Raw genomic sequence first — 17,107 nt, 5'->3', positions numbered from 1 at the left:
ACCCTTGGATGCCCCCTGGGCACTCCCTAGGCGCTGGCTCCTTGGAGAGTAGCCGGATCCGAATGTGCATGGATTGAGTTGTGGAGATTCAGACCATTGCCGTCACTTGTGTGGCATGCAACCGTCGCATGGCGGGATCTGAGTGCGGATTTCAAAACTTGGGCTGAAGTTACATATGTATAAGAAAAAGGGAAAAAGAATACCACGTGGTTCCTGCACCCAAACACAGAAGCGTATAAAAGTATCGCTTTGGCCCCTCATGAAATTGAAAATCACATCATTGTTGATGCTTATGCATGCTTTCTCATTGATCCCCCCATAGTGGTGTAGGCACTACACAACTAGACAACAATCCCTTGTCCTAAGAGAAATTTAAAATTTTTTTGGTTTTATCATACTTTGATACTTAAGCTGATCAGATTGAGCTCACACAACCGATTATATTATTGAATAGGATCAAAATCTCCAAATTAGTCTATTTAGGGTTGTCAACCGGTTGGTCTCGGTCGGGCTTTAACTGCCCATTAATAACCTAGTTTGAAACCTCAATCATCTCTCCTCTTTATTTTAAATTTCTAATGTGAGACAAAAAAATTTCTTCTTTAACAAAAGGGTTTCTCTTGTCCTTTTTCCTCAATTAAAATATATTTTTTTTAAATCTCCATTCGAAACTTGTGAGAGAGGAAAAAAGAATGAAATGCTTACAAATAAGGCTAGGAGTCCTAGCCCACTTACAATATTGTTGGTTTTAGACTAGGGCAGATAATGGCCCAACAGACCAAGACTAATATCCAATTATCCTTGATCTTAGGTCATAGGGTTGGGATTGATAAGCTTATCACGCTAGGTTCAGTCTTGGGCAAAATGGGTGGACCCTTAGTTCAACTTTACAGAATCTGACCCAGCCGGACCGACCGATTTGACAACCTTAATTAAATGATTTTATTTTGCTTTGTGCTTTTGCTCTCTTCATAATGTGGAGTATCTTTGTAAATTCTCTAATGAAAGCCATTAGTCATGTGTCACGTGGGCGATGAAATATGTGGATAAATTTTTGTTTTCTCTTATATATTTTTTGCTTAAAACATATTTTCCTTATTAAGAATCTTTATCATTATGGAAAAGCTCACATTTTGTTTCTTACACCACATTAATCAGAACGTAGGACCAATTTCATCAACAAGAAAATCTACTACACACATGATTAGGGAGAAGAAAAAATATTAATGCGAGTCTCACATGGTAAGTATGTCTCACACGAAAATCTATTTCCCTCCCATTAAGAAGATAGTTAAGGTGGAAATGTTACTCCACCTTCTCTTAATCAATCAAACTGCTTTTTTTTTCTTTCGTTTTTTTAATATCGCTTGGATAGATGTGTTTGTCCACATTCTCTTGACCAAAAAAATAAAAAAAAGAACACAATTTATTCATCGTTAAGAAAAATGTGATTGGATTATATATATCTAGCTCTTCTTAATTACATCCTTACTTCTTTGCAATGGTCTTTTGCTAGTCTGATCAAATCAAATGCGAATCCAACTCTTTTATTCTTGTTTGATTAATCAAGTTTAGGGTTTATTGTTTTCTTGAAAAACAGAAAAGAAAAAAAAAATGATAGGAATTTCCTTCATTAATTGTTTGGATGCACTAAAAAAAATCAAGAGATGACAACTTCATAATTACGATTATTTTGCTTGCAAAGAACTTTAATTCTTATACCTTACTCTGTCAGGGAAAAAGAGATGCTAGCTAGGCATGACCTGCTTTCCTAAAAGCTGTTTTCTTTTTCCCAAGATTTTCTCCCTCGGATGCTATCAAACAATCGCATCCCTCACTTTTCACTTGATTTTTTTTTTCTTTTTCACATCTTGAGCATCGCAAGGGAGATGTCGCGATGCTGTGATACTGAAGTTTTTGAAGTAAGCAGCCCATCTATAAACTAGTTTAGAGCTTAAGGATTCATGCTATCTCAATTTTGAGAAGTAGTTTTCTGTCCGGGAGTGTGGCCTACACCAGCACTCTCATGTGTCTAACTCTCTCCTCCTCAAAATAAAGTGTCAAAGGTATCTTTTCATAGGAAAAGGAGAGAGATAGACTGATATATGAGAGTGCAAACGTAGACCATACTCCTGGACTAAGTTCTTTTTCCCCTCAGTTTATTTGGACTCCAAAAAGCTTATTGACCACCATATCACTCTTCCCGTGGCCATGGAAATCTGAAAGTTGCATAACATCAGGTGTTTGGTGATGAGGTAAACATTGATGAAGACACCTAAACTACTATATATAAAATAGGGAAGAGTTTTTCTCTTTGGTAGCATGGCTTCTGCGCCAGCACGACGGCTAATGTGAGCGCACACAAAAGCATCAATAGGAGTGAGGTGGTCATTTCACCCATCCTATGTCTGGGAACAGGGGCCACATTCCTAAACAGGCTCCTTTTTCCCATATAAAATATTGATACCCAGAGCTTAAAAGAAAGGAAGAGAGTTTTCTATCCGAGAAAGTGGCCCCTACGAAATGTGAACACATGCGAAAGCATCAACAGGGATGAGATTTTCATCTTTCATGGGTGCAGGACGGTCATTTCTTGGGGGGCTAGGTCTGGGTGCCGTAGCCATGCTCCAGGGGATTTGGATCCTCTCCAACACGGGGAGTGGTTGGGGATCTCCTAGTGAGGTCTCCCCATCTGATAGGTGTGCTGGAGAGGATCGAAGGGCTTCCCTCTCACTCTCATGTGCTCACCCAATTACTCTTTCTCTCTCTTCAATCACTCTCATGTGCTCTCCCAATGACTCTCTCTGTGTGTCTCTCTCTCTCTAAAATGAAAGTTTATTAAGACTTCATTTAGCTTCCATTACTTTGATTCTATCCACGATTGTGTTCCATCTCAATTTCTCAATATAGAAAGCAAAATTACAAATGGTGAAACATTTGAGCTAGCTAGCACTTCATTAAGCATTATGAGTTTATGGAAGAAAAGGGAAAGCTAATATTCTCAATAGAATTAGCACAATGTTGTTTGTTTTGTAATGGAGTCCTAATTTTAATCAATAATGAACATAAATCTTACAAATTAGGATAATTAATGGATCAAATTTGGTCTATCCTGGAAATTTTTTACTAGATGACCAAATTTGCTCCACTAAATGATACTTGAGTTGGGACATTACTGCTTAAAGTATGAGCCAAAGAAAGATAATGAAGGTTCAAAGCTAGCCAAGGAGGAGAAGGCTGAGGAACAAAGAGTCATTCATGTTTCATTCTAAATGCCTCCATTAGCTGAAGTTAGGAGGTGGCCAAACACCTCCAATGTCATGGGTCAAGTAGGACGTACATGAGAGCGGCACCAAGCAGAGCCCTCGGCTTCTAAGATCTCGCTTTGGTTCTTCATTTCTGTCTTCCTCGCTCGATCCCTGTGGTTAATTTGTTAGTATACATGACATATGCACATAATTAGTAAAAACATTAGAACCCTAATCATATAAATGAGGATTTTTCTTCTATCTTTTTTCTCCTATTTGGTAAAGTTTAATTTCGTAGAGAGATATGGTCCACCTAGTTGTACCACATGGAATGGTGATTGGCAATCTGACCATTGGATATCTAGCGAATGATCTAGTTGTACCACATGAAAGGGTGTCTCAATTTTCAGTTGGATTTTCAAAGGTTTATTTTTCCATTGGACTCACTCTAATTGGGTTAAAACTTGACATGTGAACAGGTGACCCTAAGATATACTTATCCACAAAATTTCAGCTCCATCCAATCTATGAAGGCCTTACTAGATGGCTCTCCCGAGGAACCTTCCTCTTCGGATTGGTTCTAGTAGTGGATCGATGGGCTCCATGGGACTTTCTTAATGGGCCTTCTCGAGAAATATGGGCCTATTAAGCAACATATTTTTTGAGGAGGGAGGGGGGTAAAGAAACGGAAAGTTTGTTTTTCCCCTTATTATTTTTGCTAATCACACTAATTCGTGAAGGGGTAGGGTCTATGAGTTGACTCATGATTTCACGAGGCCAATAGCGTCCAAAGACATTCCTATACATTGGTAGTTATTGCCACGTGACTTGCCAGTTTATGCTCAAACTAGGTGGCCATGGTATCCATGTCATCATGTAACCATGTGTTACTTATTTTTTTTAACCTCAATCCTATTTAACCACGTGATAATATAAAATTTTGAAAACTGTTTGAAAGTCAAATTTCTATTTAGAAAACTTGGAGAGTTGAATAAACAAATTGAAGACCCTAGGGAGAGCCATACGCCCGAAATGGACTACAAAGTTTGGAGTGTGGCTGGCTGATTTGGTTAAATTTTTTATCCATTTAATGGTTAGAATGTCTAAATCATCCCTCCACACGATAGAAATATTTGTGCTATTGAAAATTTTGCGATACTATTAGGGGTAGAAATCTTTTTCTATATTTGCATATGCAATGAAAAGGGAGCAGTCTTCATGGTACATACAAGACCAAAAAAATCCAATTAATCAATGCAACCAAGCTTTCTAATTAAAATGAATGAGGTCGGTTACATTAATCCAATTTTCCCTATTCACCTTTGTTTAAACTCTCTAAATATGAATCATCTTGATTGTCTCCCTTATCTAAGTATTCAATGATCTCCATATATTGCATATACTCATACTACATCAAACACCTCACCTTATCTTAATTTGATGCTCTAATTAAGAATTGTTTGACAAAGCTGGTTCTATTTGGGACCATTTGCAGAATAGGACTATTGAAGAAACAAGAACACGACCCCATTAATTGTGGTCCATCTAGGCATCTAGGGAATTCCTTGTTTATCCATACGACATTTACAAGTTTATGTGCTGGACTCACTTCGAGTTCAGGGAATCTTCATGTATGTGAAGTGATTTTTTCACGTCACGTAAGCAATTTGTTAAACAATTATACATGTCATATACATGAAGATTCCCCTCCCTCGCCACAAAACTTTCAATTAGTATTTGACAAATGGCGGGTTTGGTTGAATCTTGCTCACCTACCCCATATGTGTATGCTACAAGTACGGTTCATATGTTTATTTTTTAATATTTTTTTAAATTTCCATAAAGAGTAAATGCCCCTCTATGCATTCTTAATAGAAACAGATGAGACAGATGTCATCACATACACATATCGTTAGGGATGTAAACGGATCGAATTTGGCTCGGATAGTGCTATATCCACATCCGCATCCACATCTGATTAGCTATCGGACGGATTCGGATAGTGCTAAACGGATACAGATCAGATATTTTATCCATTTACATGTAAATATAACTTTTTGGATAGCTACATATAGCCTATCCGTATCCGCATCCGTTTAGCTTTCGGACGGATTTGGATAGTGCTAAACAGATACGGACACGAATACGAAAACATATTTCGGCTATTCATTTACACCCCTACATATCGCAAGAATTTCAAATTTAGATTTCAAGGGGAGAAGGGATTAAAAATACTTGAATTCAAAGCCTTACCCCATGCGATATTGTTCTGCAAGTCTTGTTGCGAGATGACTTTAAATAGGGTAGGCTCAACGTCTGCAATATAACAATACTTAATTAAGAATTGAGCTTTGCATGCACCATCAGGATTGGATAGAGACCTGAGAGGTTTATTAATTTTTTCAAACTAATAATATAAACAAGTGTAATTGTGAAAAAAATAGAAAATTTAAGGGGTGCTGTTCTCTGTGCCACAGCATAGACTACGCTCAGGCACATAGGAGTGGGCGCAATGACCACCTTGCCCCCTCGAATGATAGACCCATGTGCCTGGTACAGCATGTTGGCACAGAGAACATTCTCCTAAGATTTAAATAACCAAGGGAATGTTTGGAAAACAAGTACGTACCTCAACCTGTTCTTGCAGGAATTTGATGTACCCAATAGCTTCCATTAATACTGAGGCTGTGTCAGTCTGCAATCACCATATTCCCAAATAAACATAATTTACATTTGCTTCCCAAACCCCCAAAATTTAAAATTCAATATTTAACCCTCACCCCTAGATTTACAATATACTATGCCAATTTTCCCACCTCCGTACTGCCTCTTCTTATATATATAAAATTATGAATCAGAGCATGGGTTTTAGCAAAGAAAATAAAATAAAATCTTCATATATAATAATAGAAATAGAAAAGTTTAATAATAATAATAACAATAGTGACACATGAGTACATGGTGCATTTACGTGGCTATGATCAACCCTAAATATTCTTACCATATCTTGCAGTCTTGGACTCAAATTTTTTTTTTTAATGGAAGAAAGAGTATTGTTTTACCCCACTTGGTAGGGGTTATGGGGCTAATACTTGTAAATTGTGATGTGAGCAGAGAGCCAGAGACTCGTAAGCTGTGATGTGTTAGATTTTAAATAGTGAGAATCCCAGATTGATAGATTTCTAGGGATGTTTGTGCACCTCATTTTATTGGTGAAGCCTGATCTCAGTCCAAAAAGTGTTGTGATATTCTTGATCTCAGTCCAAAAAGTGTTGTGATGTTCTTTGACGGACGTTTCACCTTTGAAACGAGCGTAAATGACCTAAAAGTACATATGTCAACGTTGAAGAGCTCATCGAGATCTTCGATTTGATATGTATTCCACCTTATTTTGGTTCAAATCTCGAACCAGACCAGGTGGGTCTCTAGGGGTAATTTTGTATTTTCTGGGTTAGGATTTTCCAATATATTGTAGTTATCTCTTTTTTTCTTTTTTTTTTTTTGGGTGCAGTTGTCAAGGGCCTATTGGCTATCAGGGCCCCACAAGGAGGCAAGAGAAGACTCACAAGGGATCAATATGGTACCCACATGGGCTCCACTTCTTGGAAAGCAAGTAAATATGGACTTGTTGTCGCTAAGGAGACTTGAACCACCAATCAAGCTCCTGACGCAGTTCTCCCAAGGGAGTAGTGAACCACCAGGGCAAGCCCTAGATTGATAGATGTGGGAGAGGATTTGTATTATTCTTCATTGAAATATTGGATTCGTACTATAGCTTGGCCATGGATGTAGCTTCCTTCTTGGGGGTGAACTACGTAAAATCATGTCTTGTGTGTATGTGATTTCTCTTTCCTTTTTCGTTTTCATTTGCAAAATCGTTATTCTGCTAAGTTGTTATTTTCTAACATGTCTAATATTGATCATAGCATGAAGAAGAAAAAGAACATAAAGATTTCAATAATGATGAAGATGATGAAGAGTTACACAGGAGATCGATAAGATTACCTTCCCAAAAGGTGCCACTAACTGCTGGAGAGCTGCAATTCTGTCTCCTAGTTTCTCCTTTCTAACCTGGTTGATGGCAAATCCAAAATTCACACAAAGTGAAAATGCAGGAAATAGTGGACACAATTAAGTGACATTTTTTACTGTAATTTAATGCACCTTAAAGGGTGGGAAAGAAGAGCGGGATTCAAACCGGCCCTTCTTGTTGGTTGCTCCATGAGATGCCTTTGCCTCTGGAAAATTGCTTGGTCTCTTTGTTTCTGCAACTCCATTCTTGAAGGATGATATCTTTAAGATGGCCAATGAAATTAAAAGGTAATCAAGATTAGTGTCCTGAATTGATAAAGGAAGAGAGATTTCCTGAAGTACAAGCATATCAATGCATAAAGCTGAAGAAAGATACTACATCTAAGGCAAAAAGGGAAAAGGAACAAAAAAAGAGAGAAAAAAGGATTCTTGCTTTTTGGGTTCAAAGAAGTTGGACTAAACAAGCAATTAATGATTCCTGAGGAGCTAATCTAAAGATCAAATCAGTTCACAGCATTGCAAAGGAAAGAAGAAAGGGAAATTTTTTTACTCATCAATCTAACACAACAGTAAATCAATTGAAATAATAACTAGTTTTGTTTTGATTTAATGATGATGGTAGCCATTTTCACATCCGATGTGGAATTATTATTTCCGCCTTTCGCGTAGAACCCCAATATTACAGTGAGAAAAATAAACCAAAATTGATATGATGATGAAGAAGAAGAAGAAGTGTACTCACTTTGTTGAGGTTGTTTGGGGGTTTATGACAGGAATCTTGGAGATGGTCTGGATTGCAAGAGAACCTTTCTTTAGATAAGTCAATATTATTTTGTGAAAGCTGGCTGAAACTCCCACCAAATTTTGTTGAGTTCAACAGATCCAAGGCTTGCAAGTTCATATCCAAGGAACTCGAGAATGTCGAAGGCGGCAACGGATTCATGTTCGATGAAATATTACTAGTTGGAAAAATCTGGTTTAAGTTTCCTCCAAAACTGGTACAACTTTGAGGAGCATTAGAGTATAGGTCTCCAGCTGAGAGCTGTGGTCCAATATTGCTTTGGCAATTACCAGATGAGAAGTTTTTAAAGAAGATCTTCCCACCTAGTTCATGGAAATCTTGTTGCTCACCTTTAATGTACCTAGTAGAAGGCAAATGAAATTCTTCAAGATTTGATGGATTGTTAACTGAATCACTAAATTTGGGTAATGAATCTGAGAACTCCTCCTTGATTTTTGCCAGTTGAAGGTGATGTGCTGAGTGGTTTGTGAAGCTCCCTGCATTATTAGCCCAATTAAACCCTAGTTCTTGAATCATAGAAGCATTGAGAGGAGACTCTAGACTGCTATTGTTTTGCCTTGAATCCCTAGGGTTTGAGAGAAGTACTCCACTGACATTTGGATTGAAGTCACCATCACTCCTGCATAGTGATCAGTTCAAAGAATTAATAGTAATAATTTGAAAAAACCCATTTGAAAAAAAAAAAAACCTTATAAACATTAGAAGGAGCAACATTAGAACCCAAGAAGAGTTTCAAAAACCCTTGCAGTGATAAAAAAAAATATTCATATATAAATGAAACTATGTATTTCCTCATAGTCAATGAGAACCCAAGAAGTAAAATCCCATATTCAAGGTCTTTAAGAAGAAGGAAAAAAAAAAGAGTTTGAAAAATCAAGTCAAAATGAAAAGGGGAGGAAGCAAAAAAGAAAAAAGATTCCAAATTCTTGTGATTATTCCTCAAAACTAAAAAATTCCTACTTACTTCTAAACTAAAAGAGAAGGCAACTGCAATATCCATATACTTGGAGAGAGAGAGAGAGAGAGAAAGAGTTAATGAACTTACAAACTGAGATTTGAGTTCCAAGAACGGGTGGTGGGAACTCCATAGAAAGATGGGGTTGATAAAGAAGAAGACCCAATAAGCTGATCTTGGAGCTGATGATGCTGGTGATGGAGATTTAGATTTGCAGACTCCATGGATATATTTTAAAGGAATTGAAAATCCCAAGATGATCGAGTAGTTAAAATTAAGATTTAACTAGGCTCTTAGGAATCTCCCACTCAATTCGGATCAAGGAACAGTTCAGGTGACACCCACAAACCCTTCTAGCTTTTTAGCAACTTTGGTTTTTTTTTTACTTAAGTTTCTTCTTTACTCTCTCTTCTCCACTTAAAGAAATCATGAAAAGAAAGGGAGTTTGAATTTAAGAAGAGAAGAAGGAAGGATGAGGAGAGAGAGAGAGAGAGAGAGAGAGAGAGAGAGAGAACAAAAGAAAGCTGAATACCACCTCAAAAAACCCCTCTCTCTTCCTTCTAACTTTTTCTTTTCAGGCAACTTTCTGTAGCTCTGCAATTATAGATAGAAAATACTCTCTCTCTCTCTCTCATCTCAAAATTTTCTTCTTTTTTTTTTTCTTTCAACTGAGGCTTTTGGTGCTCACTGCAATTACAGGGAGATGATTATACTTCCTCAAATTAAATGCCATTATTAAAATTCTGCCTTCAATCCCAAGGTTTTCAACAAAGTTCTGATGAGGAAAGGAATGATAACAGTCATATCCTTTCTCTCTCTTTCTTTCTTTCTTGCCCATAATACACTGAAAGGCTTTATATGATATTTGTATAGTACTGTCTGGGATCTAAAGGTACGATTTATTTATAAATATATACTGAAATTAAGTAGTAAGAGGAATGTTTGTATGTACACTTTGTATCTATTCCAGTCCACAAAGCTCTTGGGTGGGGTTGGGGTTGGGGTTGGGGTGGGAGCCCTCATGACCCACCATACACATGCTCACAGTTTCATGACTTTGGAAATGGAAATGCAGAGACTTGACCTGTCATTTTCCTTTGGATTTTTAATCATATAGCTCCTCCTGCCTTAGATGTATCCGATCCAGCATGCCTGTAACAAACTGCAGGAAGCAGCTATAGGAATCTAATCTCATGGCCCAGTATACAGCTCTATAATAACCTTCATTTCTCTACTTTTTTCGCATGTTGACAAAAGAAAGAGAGAGAGAGAAGTGTTAGGTCTAATTCCTAGGTCTAATTCCTATTACTTTGGCTGGATTATTCGTCACTGCATATTTACAATACAGACGCAGAGGGAGAGAGAGAGATCATCATGAAAATTTTGCTTAAGTATGAATATTAGTTCATTCTCTCTTCCTTCTTTCCTTTTTTCCCTCTCTTGGGTTTTGTTATTTGAGGAGCCATTTTCATCTTTATAATTTTCATTACAGTTCTCAGCAATTCTCTCAATTATATCCCTTAGTGGGGGGAGCAAGAAAACTCAAACCCTAGAAGATAGATAGAGATGAATGGAATTCCCCACCTTGCCCTCAATATAGGGTTCTTATATTGAGGTTTGAGACATGGTGGAAGTGAGACACTAGATTTAGAAGATAATTTAAAGAGGGGTAAAAAAAAGGACATGGACCAGACGGGTTAAGAGGGCATTTTATGCAGACAGATGAATATATCTAACAGTTGAGACGTGTGAGCTTCCTTCTTGAAGAACCTTCAACCTGCATGCACATTGTATAGGACCCTGATCCTCTACTGCCAAGCTGCCCGGTAGGATCCTACTGCCAAGACACAACAAGGCGATAAATTACCCCCTTACCCCTGCCCAAGCGCCTTGCCCGAGTGGGGGTAAGGCGGTCATTTACTGCCTTACTGTGTCTTGGCAATAGGGTCCTGCAGAGCAGCTCAACAGTAGAGGATCCAAATTGGTAATATATAGGGCTAAAGATGGTCAAAGTTGGTTAGAAGCTCTAGGAGTAAGTAAAATGGTTCATCGGGACAAAACCAAGTACAAGGTAGGGTATATGGTTGAGTTGGACTGAAAAAATTTGAAGTGTGATGACCAATCGATTGTAAAAAGGTATTACAATACAGTCTTACAATCATATTAAACTCCATCCTATTGATAGGCTTAGGACCTTAGTAATTGGCTAACTATGTGATTTAATGACCTATCTCAATCATATGGCGTACACTTTGATTTTTCATCGTTATTGTTTAGTTTAATTTTTTGAAATACCTTTCTTAACTTGCTTTGAACCTTTGTAATTACACTTGGTCTCTCAAATTGGTGAGTAAATTTGACCGTGTGTAAATTATGATGTGCATAACATATCCACCAAATCTAAAGCCCAACTGAACTGCTATAGGAGGTAGCAATAAGGGTGTGATGAAAAAGAAACCCTAAGTGGGTGTGATAAAATTACACCCCTAATTTTTTTAATCCAATTCTAGGGTAGGTTTCCAATCCACAAGTTAAAGGAATGTTGACCCATTTCAAAAAATTTGTGGTCATATTGTCAACATCACCTTTGACTCATATGGTAAATTTCAACACAAGATAAGAAAATCAACTTAAGATAATGTGACATATAGTTGAGATAGACAAACCCAATGCATGGATGTTTCATTAGCCTGTAGTTTGAATCATCACAATGAATCATGTAGGAAAGCTTTCAAAACAAGACCATGAGACACATATTTCCTTATATAATTATTATGTTTATAAATACCATATAGAAGTTGTTGACTAAGGACCCCCATTTAGTGAAACAAGTTAACTATCAACATCATTTTCTAGTACTCGTGGGGTTTAAATTTTAGACAAGTACCACTTCTCTACATGTCATTATGTAATGCTTCAATAGTTTTTTGAAATCAAATTCGATCTCTTAATTTGGACATAATGCCCCATACAATGAAGATGGATAACCAAATTTGGCATGACCCATTATTTAGAAATTTCCTATCTATCAAGTAATTGATACGCCAATTCACCATTCCACATGGCAAACAAATGTATGACATTTAAAAAAAATTATTCTATCGCTAGTAGGATCTCATGTGGCACATGCCATGCATTTGAGTTATTTTCACTGGAGGTTTTAGGAGGGTCATAATGTATGCAGTCTTACCCTTGTTTTCACAGAGAAACTAACCCGTGACCACTTAATCACAATGGAACAACCTTAGCGTTGCACCAAGGCCCGCCCTCTAACAATATGTACCATGCAATAATTTGATTAATGTTCATATTTAGAGAGAGAGAGAGAGATGAATTGGGGGCTGTGGTGCGAAATTAAATAATTAATAATAAAGAGAAGAAGGTGTCCTTGGTGAAAAGAAGAGATATAATAACAATAATAATAATAATAATAATAATAATAATAATAATAATAATCAGAAGAAGAGCCCCACCAGTTAACGTCAGAGGAAAGGGTCATGGGTAAGACTGGGAAGAGTATGGGCACTTTTGCCTTTTGCCTTTCTTTACCTTTCTTCCTTCTACTCTCATCCAGCGTGCCGATCCATCTCCGTCTCTCTCTTTTATTTTATGTATTTTTTTCTAAAAAATTTCTAAAAGTACTGAATTCTTTTATAAGGAATATTAAAAAAAAAAGACGACTCTTTTCCACACCTCATGTAGGGCTGGTTATCTACATGAGGTGTTTCTGTGGTTCTCATGGGTCTTGGTTTTTTCTTCATGCATGGAGATTATGGGGTCTATATGTGATACATTTGAAGTCAATACAAATGTATATTTAGATATATCTAGATTTATGGTACCATGGAGAAGATTGTCTGTTCGAATGCTCTCTTGTTTGTGACGGTCGAGTTGGTCTTGTTTATCTATTTTTTTTCTTCCAAATTTTAAAGTTTCTTCTTCGTACATTTAATGGGTCAATATTTACTATATATAAAGTGAGGATAGAGACCAACCTTGCAAAAGAAAATAACATTTCTTTTTCCATTAACGAATATCAAAATTAGGTCCACGTATATGTCATAAATTCATATCAATTAAGTGTGTCAAAAAAAGCCTAATATTCCAATATGTGATCACTTTCTACTGTTGGACTTAACTAACTCAATCTACCAATAATCAATACATAAGTACTAATGAAGTTTTATACAATCAAATCAGGGACTATGCTTCCCACCAAAAAGGAAACATTATAATAGGAGCATAGGTTTTTTAAATCTAAACTGATCAATGGGATCGAGGACTCTGAGTTTTTCGTTATTTACCATTATATAATTTTCACGACTTGTGATTGAGTATACATGTGAAATTACACTATTTTCTCTTTGTTGACAAAAATTTATTAAACTATATTAAAGGAGCAAATAAGCAAAGTTACTAACTTTTTTTCACTAACTTTGATTATATTATTTTATCTCTGTTTACATACCCTTGAAGGTAAATGATGTTTGAGACCATGTTGAGTATATTTGATTTTGATTTGCATTTTTGTGAAGCTTAAGAGGGACCTACCTGGCTAGGCATCTAGGCCAAGTCACTTGTTCATATCATGTAGAAAAGGGTATGGATGTTATACGCCCGGTTCCTCTTTATTGTACCACTTGATTTTCTTAGCAACTTAAAGGCAGGAAACTAAGGGGATCCATTTAGATGTTTGGGACCCTTGATCGTGTAATTTTCTGGCTCAAGGAATGACAAGAAAATAAAGAAAGAAAAAGGGGAGGAGATCGAGGGGTGAGGACAGCTTTTCAAATCAAATTAATTGTACTTTTTCTTGTGTAGGCTAATAGAAGAAAGGGTTTTCTTCTACGTTACTGTGCCTAATGAAATATAACGCTTCATTATTTGCCACATGGCCGTACATGGGTTAATCCATGTGATAGAGGACTAAACAAGCTTCTCATTGGTATAATTCTAGCATAAAACGTGCAGACGAAATAGCTAATTAAAGTTACAAAAGATGCTATTTTATATATATTCATCTCCATTTGATGGCATTTTAATAATTTTACTGAAACTTTGAATCAGAGTTTGAACAACTTTCTCCTTACTTTGGACTAAAATTTGGTCATGCAGATATATGTGTGGTCCTCTATCACATGGATTAACCTATGTATTGCCAAATAGCAAATAGTAAAATAGTATATTTCACTAAACATACTGAAACACAGAAGAACCCTGAAAGAAAATATAACCAATTGAACTAATATGTCTACTAAATTTGGGCCTAATAAATAACTACTATGTGATAGAAAAAAAAACTATTTTTAAAATGTTTTCTTATTGCACTTTGATTGGAACAACCCCTCCCCACCAATGAGAAGTAAAATATCTTAATTGTTGTAATGACAAGGACAGAATCCTGCCTTTCACGAGGGGCTAATAGGATTGGGTGTTTATCTTGTACCCAAGTAAAATTTTAAGAACAAATAATTAATTAGCATATATACCAGAAGAAAGTTAGAATTTGGATAATAGCAGAAATAAAAAGTGAAGCAAATTTTCTTTCTCAATTCATCATTCTTTGAATTCCAAGCTTGAGATTGAGAGAGAGAGAGAGAGAGAGAGAGCATTCAATTCAAAAACATTTTTTATGTAACAAATCCCAGATATAGGCAAACCCACTTGCTACCTCAAAAAAAACCTAGTTTCCTTTGTACATACACCTAAGTAGAACTGGGACATGAGAGCATGAAGATGTGTGCTTCTTTACTTCTTTCACTGTGGGTGGTTGTGGTTGTGGTTGTGACATTGGAGATCCCACTTTTAAAGCAAAGAATGCTGATTTAAGACGCATTTGTTGTGCACATTGCACGTGGACCAAGTCTCCATCAAATTATCATGTTAATGGTGACATCAGGATAATCTAATTTAATTTTTTCCCTTTCTTTTTCAATCTTTTTTTAGGGGGAGGCATCATTTCAAGAACTAGGGTTCGGGCATATTATGGTCGATTTTGATCAATTTCTCATCAATTCTTACTGATTCCAATTCAATTTAGATTGAAATCAGCCGAGACCGATCTAGATTCCGATTCTATGTTCACACACATAAATATCCAATGATTGCTAGAACATAGGGTTTCCAAGATGCCATTTGTCAGTTCTTGATCCATTTTGTAATTTTAAATCTTTTTCTTAGCTTCAAATACTCTATCCTAGCAAAAATAATGTCATATGAGAAAGAAAATGGATAGAAAAGAGAAAAGAGGAAAGAGGAAGGGGAGGGTTATATGATATAAAACATTGTCCATAGCCTCTTTGTGTAGACCATAAAGTAGAATCCTTGTTGGTTGCATTATGAGCAAAATACTGTTTTCAAAAAACTTAAAACCCCTTACAAGTAAACTATCATTGAAAACTTTTGGGTCCATCACCATCATCATATAGAAATAGACCTTCCTTTTGTGATGTTGTAGCCAGTCAACCCTAGGGGTCAAACACATCTTTAATCTCATTTCTGATTGTTGGCTTTTCCATCAAAACAAAACTCTTTTTGAAAATTCTTTTTCACTAATCCAAATGATAGTTAAACAGATAGATTAAATTAATAATGACATAAAACATGGTCTTTCACTTCTTTTTAGGAGAAGATAAGGGATTGAGTCATTGAGAAGGTTCCATCTGTAAGGAAACCAAACTCCAGATTATATTAGAACTGCTAAGCTCTTTTTTGAGTAGTAGAAATTATTGTGAAATTTAATTAATTGTGGGCAAGCTGATATACCTTACATTATTGATTGATTAATTAAGTAATCTAGTGCTCTTAGTGGTAGTAAAATTAAAACTTTTTTTTCTAATGTGTTTATGATAACTAAAAACAAAATATAAAACTTGATATCAATTAAAGTAGTCTTATTCATGCCAAAAAGCCCTTGAATTCTTGAAAGTGGGTCTAAAGTTGAACAGGGTTTAAAGGTGTTTGAGAAGAAGACAAAGCAAAGAGAGGATGAGAATATATGCTTTCCCCAAGCCCAGATTATGGAAATCCAGCACTAGGGAGTAGGGCAAAGGGCCCATGTTTGTCTTTTACTTTATACACCCACTAAACCATTATACATATTTCCTTATTATTTTGAAGAATCTACAGCTCTCCCTGACCCTGTAGAGAGTATATATATATATAACCCTCCCAATGTGGACTGCTGAGCTGCACAACAAAGTTTAAGGAATCTAATATTCTTTGCAACTTGTTATCGTTTATGTTTCTCATTCATGTGCATCCCTTAGTATCATCTTATACGCATGCCCACATAACCATGTGAGAGAAATCAGAAAAGTGTATTGATGTTTGTGTGGATTGGCATATGTGAGATGGGGTCATGATGATATGATTGTATGATATATGAGTTGTTGAGATGTTGGGAGTTATAGAGTTGTAGTTTTATATCAGACTGTTTAGGTCTTCGATGCTTCATATACTTGAGGAGCTTTCTCCACCTAATACATTAAAGTTTTGGGTTGCACCCTCCAACATGGTATCATAGCGTAGATCCCTTTGTAATCCACCTTAAGTTGTTTAATCACGTGTTTTGCTAAGTATGTTGAAGCCACACATGAGGAGAGCGTTAAGATGTTGGGAGTTATAGAGCTATATAGTGCCACATCAGTTTGTTTAGTCTTTGGTGTCTTCATGTACTTGAGGAGTTCTTTTCACCTAATGCCTTATTAAGGTTATGGGTTGGACCCTCCGATATCTTATTATAATCATCCCATTAATATCCTCGGACCCAATAGCATGAGTAGTCTCTAAGTTGTGTTATTGCATGATTTAATGTATGAATTGTATATGTAACACGGTGTTACACATACTCCAATCATCACCTTGGGTCGCCTTACCGCCTTGACAACTAACACCAATCACAAATTTAGGCAGATGAGTTGTAGACAACAAGCTCTTCGTCCATTGAACACTATTATTTTGTGTGGATGATTGTGTTAATTATATTATGAATATTTGAAATAAAAAAGATCTTGGTGGATTCGAACCATCATCCCTAGGAACATGTTTGAGACATGCTCATGTTCCAAG

General features: G+C 36.3%; 1 protein-coding gene across 2 annotated transcripts; it reads right to left on the bottom strand.

Annotated features, from left to right (window-relative positions):
* Positions 1-2,970: 2,970 nt before the first annotated feature.
* On the bottom strand, positions 2,971-9,586 carry LOC122660912 (transcription factor bHLH110). Of its 2 annotated transcripts, XM_043856168.1 has the most exons (8): positions 9,128-9,586; positions 8,097-8,701; positions 8,023-8,042; positions 7,413-7,541; positions 7,254-7,319; positions 5,878-5,943; positions 5,502-5,564; positions 2,971-3,419 (listed from the first exon to the last, which is right to left on the bottom strand). In XM_043856168.1, exons 1-8 carry the CDS (start codon positions 9,259-9,261, stop codon positions 3,282-3,284), a joined length of 1,221 nt encoding a protein of 406 aa, XP_043712103.1. In that variant the 5' UTR covers positions 9,262-9,586; the 3' UTR covers positions 2,971-3,281. The 2 variants fall into 2 exon arrangements, with proteins under 2 accessions (XP_043712103.1, XP_043712102.1); XM_043856167.1 differs by having other exon boundaries at positions 8,023-8,701; positions 9,128-9,582.
* Between the last annotated feature and the right edge of the window lie 7,521 nt (positions 9,587-17,107).

Source organism: Telopea speciosissima, chromosome 5, assembly GCF_018873765.1.
Source record: "Telopea speciosissima isolate NSW1024214 ecotype Mountain lineage chromosome 5, Tspe_v1, whole genome shotgun sequence".
Taxonomy (NCBI): domain Eukaryota; kingdom Viridiplantae; phylum Streptophyta; class Magnoliopsida; order Proteales; family Proteaceae; genus Telopea; species Telopea speciosissima.
This window is presented reverse-complemented; position numbering and strand designations above follow the sequence as displayed.